The 9,270-nt window shown below is 40.8% G+C and overlaps 2 protein-coding genes across 3 annotated transcripts; one reads left to right on the top strand and one right to left on the bottom strand.

Annotated features, from left to right (window-relative positions):
* Positions 1–481: 481 nt before the first annotated feature.
* On the top strand, positions 482–1,737 carry bbip1 (BBSome interacting protein 1). The gene is made up of 3 exons (XM_088303486.1): positions 482–618; positions 1,096–1,160; positions 1,245–1,737. The coding sequence occupies exons 2-3, from the start codon at positions 1,115–1,117 to the stop codon at positions 1,400–1,402; spliced, it is 204 nt and encodes a 67-aa protein (XP_088159612.1). The 5' UTR covers positions 482–618; positions 1,096–1,114; the 3' UTR covers positions 1,403–1,737.
* On the bottom strand, positions 1,486–8,951 carry pdcd4b (programmed cell death 4b). 2 transcript variants are annotated; one of them, XM_088303484.1, is made up of 12 exons: positions 8,815–8,951; positions 8,306–8,401; positions 7,029–7,346; positions 5,932–6,026; positions 5,533–5,646; positions 5,235–5,456; positions 3,335–3,432; positions 2,914–3,028; positions 2,704–2,811; positions 2,523–2,633; positions 2,311–2,446; positions 1,486–2,220 (listed from the first exon to the last, which is right to left on the bottom strand). In XM_088303484.1, the coding sequence occupies exons 2-12, from the start codon at positions 8,346–8,348 to the stop codon at positions 2,147–2,149; spliced, it is 1,434 nt and encodes a 477-aa protein (XP_088159610.1). In that variant the 5' UTR covers positions 8,349–8,401; positions 8,815–8,951; the 3' UTR covers positions 1,486–2,146. The 2 variants fall into 2 exon arrangements, with proteins under 2 accessions (XP_088159610.1, XP_088159611.1); XM_088303485.1 differs by having other exon boundaries at positions 2,307–2,446.
* Between the last annotated feature and the right edge of the window lie 319 nt (positions 8,952–9,270).

Raw genomic sequence — 9,270 nt, forward strand, 5'->3', positions numbered from 1 at the left:
AAACGTCTACAGATTTGTTCACTTGACTTAACTTTAAGACTTTATGAACACTATACTTTTGTCAATTTTGTTTCGTTGTTTTTTTTTTTTGCAACACATTTTCAACAGATCAGTCATTGGTTCATAGCCTTCATAATGAATATGTTGTATCAGAGGTGATGAAAAGTAGGAAAAATAATATTTTGCAACTGTACAGATAAATATCTTCTACAAATGTTTAACCGAAAAAAAGAAAAAGTCTCAAAAACCTCATAGGAAAAAGTAGGCCAACAGAGTTTTTAAATCAGGGTAAAAAAAACGTAGAGGGACACACAAAGCACTGTGTGATTAAAATTAACTTTTGACCAGCATTATCAAAATAACCAAACAAAACACTTTAGTTATGCTTAATATTACAGTTTGTTGCAAAACAATCAAAAACAAACATGCTTTTTATGTTACTCACATTTCCTCATTAACAGGAAATCAAGGGAAAGGTCGCCGAGAGCTCGTGTTTGTGTTCGTCTCAGCGTTGCCTGTAGGTGTCAGTAGATCACACTTCGGGTGGTAAAGACGAAGAAGAAAGTGACGTCATCCATCAAAAACGTTGTCTTGACAACTGCAAATTCCGACTGGAAGGTGAGTAGTCAAACATCCTTTGGCAGTACAGCAATTGACGGAACGAATGGACACATTATTTTTTAACCGCAAATCAAAGCCTGCGTCGTGAGCACGTTTCTCCAAATCGTCCGTGTTACACAATACAGCAGTGTTTATGCATAATCTAGCTACATGCTAATCGGAGCGCCAGATCGGCTAGCTCAATGTTGTTTTCAAATTACAAAGCACTTCACCGTGAAATACTTCATTCCCATTTAAGACTAAATTCAGTTCAGAATTGCCGTGCACGGCATGCAACAATAGATGCGTGCAAAATGCCAGACGAAAGCACTTCGCATGAGAAGCGTTCATTGCATGCACTATGCCGGTGTTTTGTTGTGCCGTATTCACAGAGAGATGTTGACTATAGTCATACTTTACTGCCTCTACTCGTCTGGGAAAAATACTGCAGTATAATACGTATCGTGTATTCAAGTATTTACCGCTCATCAACAGGTCCCACGAAGAGGACACAATGCCCGAGGTGAAGTCAGTCTTCAGAGAAGTTCTGCCGAAGCAAGGTTTGCAATTTTTAAATGTAACTTCCTAAGATTGTCAAAAATCTGATTTTGTTCACATTACTGGTGTATTTCTTGTCATCACAGGGCAACTTTCTATGGAAGATGTCCCTACGATGGTTCTTTGTAAACCCAAACTGCTCCCACTCAAGTCAGTCACACTTGAGAAGCTGGAGAAAATGCAGATGGAGGCTCAAGAGGCTGTCAAACAACAAGAACTTGCAATGAAGGAGCAGTCACAGTAGAGACCTGCGGCGGATTCCCTCCATTAGGGCTTTGAATAAACGAAGAATTGCACTTGTTGGATACAAACCAGCCAGCAATGAAATACATTTATAATGCTTTATTGAGCTGTGGATGGAAGTTGGTAACTGAAATGTTCGTCATTTACAACTATGTCTTATCTTTTTAGTTTTATTTATAACCTGAGTGCTTCAGCTGTGAATTTTTGGTACAAAAAAAAAAAAAGAAATAAAAATGTAGTTTTTATCGTTGTTTTAATGAACAAACAGGGAGAAACGCATGGTAAATCACATGTACCAGTATGTGATTGATATAAAAATAAACACTCTTAACACCACTTCTTGGAACCTGAACTGACCTTCAATAACAAAAGAAAACGAGTCACACAGCATAGAAAAAAGCAGCTAGTAAAGGGGGGGCAGTATTGCGTATAACATTTTCCCCTTTATTTTCCACCTTTTTTTTTTTTTTTTTTTATAAAGCTCTTGACACAAAGCAGTCGTGTGTATGAACAGTTGCCTCTGATAACACACAAAAGGTGTGGCAGTGAACTCAGTCGAATACTGTACATCATAACATGGAATGACTGACACAGAGGTGTGGCACTTTCAAGGTTAGCTTATGTTATTGTTTATGGTGAAACACAGAAGGAAATCAACTAATGAGCTTCAGTTTCAAAAGTGCATTTTTTTCGCCCGTGGTTTGGAAAAATATGCAAGTAAAAAAAAAAAAAAAGTACGGGAGCTTTAAAAGCACTTCTCCTTAGCTTTCAGTTTTGATGACACCCCCGTCTCCCTCACTGACAAATCTCTTGCGACCCCTGTCAGGAGACAGAAACTGGCATTGTTCAGAAGTTTCATACACGTATACGTTTTAACACTTTTTGCAAAGAAGGAGTACACTCACCTACAGGGACAAAGATCTCGTAACTTTACATCAATGATTCCCATATTAAAGCTCTTTTCAACAAACTGCTCAAGGATGAAGTACGCACGAGGAACATCTATGTTAATTTCAGCTATATCCATATAAACTCTTTCATAGCCCTAAGGAAGAATAAAAAAGAAAATACTGAGTGAAACCATGTGCAGTACTTAACTAAAACAGCAGGTGGCGTCTTACCCTTCTCATTTGGTCCACGGTGATAATGGAGGACACAGAGAGTGACATAAGAAGCTGCAGAACCATTTTGAATGTCTTCTCTCCCTTGGACTCCAATACCATTACTATAGCCTTAAAGAAAAAAGTCACAATTCAGAGCCAGGTCTGTCGGTAGCTGCCTACGCATGCAAGACCGACTTACCTCATAGACAAACTCATGGTGAAAATGAGGGACCTCCAAATCTTTCAGGCATCTCTCAGCCTCCTTGCTGTCTCCGGATAGAATGTATTCCTTTAACAGCAGGTTCATCTGACAAATAAAACATGTTTTTGTTTTACCTTGCAACAGTGGCTTTCCAGCCGCTAAATGTCAACAGCAGATGGTGAGAAGTGATGATGCAATGAGCTTTACCTCTTTGACAAGCTGTGTGACAGGTCTCTGACCCCCGCCTGTGCCCCATTGGTTGTCAATACGAACCCCACCCTTACTCATCTTCAAAAGCACAGCCGCCCGGTCGAGGGCCGCCCTGCAAGATGAATGACTTAAGTCACAACATGAGGTACACTTCCTCATTCGGACAAGAGCTCGATCGAAACTAAATCTGCCTTTACAAGGAAAATAATGCGGCAGTGAGATACAACCAACACACATCTTGGTATGATGCTGAAAATTACAAAAATAAAAATATCATCGTGAAACATTGACTCTGTGAAATGTTTTTAACTTGAACTTGAGTCATATTACTGTAAATAGCAGCACTCTTACTTGAGTCAATTTTTTTTGGGCAACTTCACCCACCTGTGAGTAAACGGCCTAAATTTAAATCACATACCTTGTGTATTCACAGCCAACTCTGCCTTTGTAGCCTTCAATGTAGCTCCTTGACAATATTTGGTCACAGACCGCACGTGCGATGAACTGGCCCATTAGCTAGGAAACAAAAAAATACATTTGTCTTTAACGTCGCAATGATTTTCACTGACATGATTTCCTTTATGTATGAGAACGACAGAAACGACTCAACTGTAAGGGGAGTGTTGGTTGAATTGGGAGTGAAACCACCTGAAGTTGTGGTCTTCTGCTCATGACTTTCATATCATGAAAGCTCAAATGATGATGAAATGTTGTGCTAACTGTCATGTTCCTGATTTGCTGATGACTAACGAAATGCTTACGTTATTGTGCCTTTTTTTTTTTTAATGATCAAAATAAAATGCTCAATCTGATCCAGACACTGCCATGAACCAGCATTGCGCCTCACTTTTTATTTTACATTTCACGTCATAAAGGGGAGTCACAGTTCTGAGGTTCAAGGTTTGAATCTCAGCCCAGGGCTACACATGAAAAGAGTTGTCCCCCATGCATTCCCAAAACATCCAAGTAATCCAAAATGCATGCTATATTCAAAATTATCAATTAATGTGAACGTGAATGTTCGTTTGTCCAAACGTGCTCTGCGATTGGCTGGCTGTCATGTGTGCGTACGCTTGTTTACAGTTGTGCAGGCGTAATTTTCGGTAATCAAAAGAGCTGGCTTTGTCGCCCCGGCACCCGCAAAGCAAGCACTCAGCACTCTTGACTGTTGTTCCTGTACAGACGAGTCAGTTCACTCTCAATTTGGTGCTGGCTTGACTGGCTGCTGCGAGAAGAACAAAAGGGGGTGTGTGTGTGTGTGAATGTATGAGAATCTGAGAAAACTAGAGGAGTGAGGGATGTTTATACTGGCCCTATGAACACACACAGATCTGTGAGAAAGAGCCAACAGGACCAACTGAGACAGAGAGGGATGGGTCATGAGGGAGAGGGCCACTAATAGGCCTTTCAGAGCGCTTTGCTGAGCTCGCATTTTTACTGCTCAGCCAGACAATGACCGCAGATCTCATGTCTGTGCTACAGAAAAAGGACACACACACACACACACGCGCACACATTTGCCTCACTTGCGCAAAATGTTTGAAATATGTAGCTAAATACGTTTAAATCCTCAAGAAAAAAAAGTGTGGACCAGAGATTTGGTTAAACTTCAAAGGTTTGAATATGACAACTTTTGTTCCAGAAAAGTACTGCGCGCAACCTAAAAAGTCCAATGCCACGTGTTACAATTTGGATGCCTCAAATGTCAAATAAAGCACCAGAAGAATTCATTCCACTTTTCTTTTGGCTTTTGTGTGACGTCACCACAAAATTATTACAGTGATTAAAAAAACGCGTGAATCTAGCGATTGAATTGAAAATTCTCACTACAATATTAGCATTACACTTATCGTATTTTTGGGACAAGTGGTACTGTAAGCTGCATGCTTACAAAATGGGTTTGCATTTTTAAATTGAAAACTAATTCCATCAATAAGACGTAATTGAATGAGGGGCTTTCCTGTGAGCGGGTGCCAACGCAATTCAATTCCAGGACCAGAACCAAAATGATCACCAGTTCTTAGCTGGGTAATTGTAGTTTTGGAATTATTATTATATTAGTTTTTATTTAGTTTTGAGTTGTTTTTTACTATTTTAGTTTGCTTTCAAAACACGTAGTTTGAGGTTAGTTTTAGTATTAGTTTTCTTTTTTTAATTTTTGTTTTTTAAAAAAGACCATGGTAAGTATTGAGAAGAGCTGGACTAAGTGGCGGGGGAGTGGGAAGTCTGGGTTTCCCTGCTTAAGCTCCCCCCCCCAACCTAAACCCCGATAACCAGAAGATGGATGGATGGCTGGGTTTAATGACAGAAACACTCACCTGTGGGGCTCCAGGTGTGTCCAGCACCAGATCTGGGAGTTCTCGTAGCAGTTTGTCAAAGGACTTCTCCATGTCACTGCGGAATAAGATAGGCCCACAGAGGTCAGCCAGCAGCCTGGAGGTCAGCTCCCGCTGGCTGGCTTTGGCCTCCAGGGCCAACGACACAGCCAGCGAGGGCACTTCGCTTCTCATGGGCCCCAGGTTGAGATCTGCTAGCAGTTCCTACACGAGGAGAGAGATGTTAACACAAGGTGTAAACTCAAGTCTTTGTGTCAGAGATTACATTCCTTATGCTTACCGCAACTTCATTTGTGTCGCCATGTTCAAAATACTCCTGCACGATGGGCGTGACCATCTTCTCAAAGTCTCTCTCATCCAGCGGAGGGACCACAGTCTCATACACGCAGTTTTCCTGGCAAAACATTTCAGATGTTCCCAACAATATTATAGTTGAACCATTGTATGACATTTGATTTCATTCTGCTTTGTTTTACTGCAGCCAGGTTACAAATGAGACTGTTCTCAATTACCGTCGGATAATTGTTAACTTTAATTAGTAGTTGACCAGGTAAAAGTATTGATTTAACCTAAGTTTAAAATTCACATAATTCATTGGGAAATGGTTATCTCCTTTTATAATTTGGGGGGTAAAAGTACTTTAACACAGGTGTTTGCATGTTCTTTATCCACTGCGTACCTGAGCTTCGTCATAGTTTGGGTCTTTCTCGTCTACTTGCTCTGGTTCATACACTTCACCGGATCTGCCCCACACGCCTTTGCCTCCAGCCCCGCCTGTGGAAACAGTACAATGTTTGAAATCAAAGCCAATGATAGAAACAAGTACAATAAAATGATTTATATGCTCATATGTCGTGGTTTGTAGACACGCGTGATGTGTAATTGTTAAAGAAGGGGGATAAGGCAAGCAGGAGTGTGTGACTGGTTTTGAGTGGGAGTGTCTGCAATATGATCCCTGATATTTTGCTACAGATGTAAAAAAAAAAAAAACTTTTATAGGGATGATGTCATTCAATAAACACTGTTACAATCGGACAGAATGCTGATTTAAATCCGTCTTTAAGCTTAAGGAAGCTTTTCTTATACTGAAGATGAAAACGATTTGCTTCTTGTGAGCCACCCAGGCTCAAGCACAAGACCAGTTCTAGTAGCCAGACCCCCCCCCCCCCTTTTTACTGTGAAGGGTTCTGCTCAGCGCCGATTCTTTGGTCAATATTGAGTTCTGTTGTGAAGAACTTCTACATGCAGCAACAGATTGCAGATATTTTGAAACAACGTGTAGCAAAGCAGCTTTCGTGCCAAGCTTAACTCGACATCTTACTATATTTAGCCCCGCTGGTTATGTGAACACATTTTCCTCAGTCTCTGTCTCTGTTTGCACGCTGCTCACATTACTCCTTTTAAACTTTTAAAGCAGGAGAGATCAGACATAAAAATTGCAAGTGTGCTGAGAATATCCCGTCAGTTATGAGGGGATTGGTGAGTTGACGACTTGTCTGAAATGCTCCGACATATTTACTAATTTCTGTCTTATTTTTTAATGGATTCTTCTTCTCATCAATTTTTCAATTTCTTTGAATGAGCCGAATATGAAAATGAAAAAAAGCCAATGCAGTTCGCATTATAATTTTTTTTTTTTTGATGCACTGTATGCATTTGTTGTGCGCAGGTTATATCTATCCAAGTATAGCAACCAGGCAATAACAATCACTGATCACACGTTTGCTAGCATATACAACAGTTACTTTCATCACTTGTTATTTTCCGCACTCTTGCCTTTCTTTGGCAGACCTCTGCCTTTGCCCAGTCTGGACTTCCTGTCCAGCAGCTTACTCTTAGGGCTGGTGGGGGCCACCGCCGTCCCCCTGACCAGATCGCCGTTATCACTAAGTGAGTCCCCCCTGCCAGAATCCCTGGACGAGTTCTTCCTGAGCCTCCGTTTAGCTTTGGCCTTGAGACGTGCCTCATGGATGCTGTTGCTCGACGACAACAACCAGTTGCCATTGATCTCGTTGCTGACGTTCTTGTTGGCGATAAGCGCGCCGCCGTTGCTTTCGTCTTCAGACACAAAGGAGTCACTCCCATTGTCGACTTCTGTTGGGTTAAAAAAAAGTGTTGATTAATTATGACGTGAAACAATCAAGGCAAAAATAAAGATTGCTCTAATTTGCGTCAACCAGCTGTGGCGCTGTTGATTCATTTCTGTAGAATAACATGACATTATTCAACCATGTATTTTTTATATTGCTTGTCATTAGAATCATGATTAAGATGGGGCCTGTCCTTTCGAGAGGTGCAAGACAGCCTGGACTGGTCGCCAGTCGATTGCAGAGCACATCAAGCCAACCAACCATTAACACCGGCATTCACATCAACGTACAATTTAGAGTTAACCAAACATGTTTGCAATGGTACTACAGGTTGTGTGAGTTTGATTACTGTGGAGTAACCCAATACTCCAAGGCCGGATTTGTAAAAAATCTGAGGTTTGCGTCAAAAAGGGCAACAGCTGTAAAGACTGCGCCAAAAAAATCATGCACTTAGCTCACAGTGGTGACTCCCGATGGGACAAGCTGAATCAAAACAAACCAAAAAAAAAACCATACCAAACATGAATGTTTTGGGAACGTGAGCAGAAGAGTACACAGAGAACACCTCAGCAAGCACAGGGAGAACATGCAAAGTCTACACGAAAAGGTAGGATTTTCTTCACAACTGTGAGGCAAGACGTGTTGCAGAGACATGACATCAACTTGTTACATCGCATGTCATGTTTTAGTACGTAATTATTGAGATTACATCACACGACATCAGACACTTACTGTGTATGAGGAGTGACGTTTTCACATATTTCAACAAGTTTTTCCCAATAAAATGAGTTTTAAAAAAATAATAATAAAATAAATGCCAAACCGAGTATTATTCCTGTTTGGGCGACTGATTATTTTCTGAAGGAATGAAAACTAAGCCCACTTCCACGTACAAAGCCCCTTCTTCGCATTCTAACACAGCTGATGGTCCACTTAAAATGGGTCGGAATGGCTCACACTCACCGACGGGGTTCGAGTTGAGCCAGGCCTCGCAGTCAGCTGCCATGTCCGACAACAGGAAATAGATGTTGCAACGCCAAAAGAAGATTTAGAGGAAACCTGTAATGTCCAGAGCAGAATGTAGACGTCGGACGAAAAAACATGCCCAGACACGAACCAACGCAACAGAGGCCCACCCCCACGGTTCCCTTCATTCAAAGTCCCACTGTTGATAAACAATGGCTAGCAGTAGCATATAGCATGACAGTTCACTGACAGGGAGTGGATATATAAACTATATTGAGCAACGATACAGCGATAATACGAATGCTAGATGAGTATATGTGCAGTTTGCCGTCTGTTTAGCAGCCACGTCGTTGAAAAAGACAAGAAGACACGTCATTAGGCAATAAAACTACAAACTAACGCGTCATTATATGCATATAATGTATCGTTAAAAAAAATCTCAACAATGCATTAAAATATACAATTTTTGCCAACACTATGGCGAGTAAATTGTGTCAATAACTCACAAAAGAATCAGTGGTCGTCCGCAGTCGTCAAGCTCAGTGTTGACTAGAACTACGTCGTTTTCGAGTTGTCTACCCAGCAACTCATACACGTAAGCTCTATGTTTTGTTCTCTGATTGGCTGATAGAGGCGGGGTTTTAAAAACACCTCAGCCAATGGGAATGTATGGCTTATCCAATTTTCAAGGTCCAGCTGCTGGATTCGTTTATTTAAATGAAATATCTATACCGTATTACGATTATAATTGTGTATGAGTAATAGAAGCAAAAATATACATTTCATGTGTAAAATTTTAGCTGCATTGTGTAGGTCCCAGTAAATTTAAACTAAATGAAAATTTGACACCCTGCAGAGAAGAAACCATGCCTGAGCTAAAGTATGTCAGTGCTGGTGGGCATTTCACAATAACGACCGACCATTTCTTTACCAATTATTTGCCACAAATTGTGGACAGTGTA

This window comes from Idiotropiscis lumnitzeri, chromosome 8, assembly GCF_059441095.1.
Source record: "Idiotropiscis lumnitzeri isolate Australia: NSW breed Sydney's pygmy pipehorse chromosome 8, RoL_Ilum_1.0, whole genome shotgun sequence".
NCBI lineage: Eukaryota > Metazoa > Chordata > Actinopteri > Syngnathiformes > Syngnathidae > Idiotropiscis > Idiotropiscis lumnitzeri.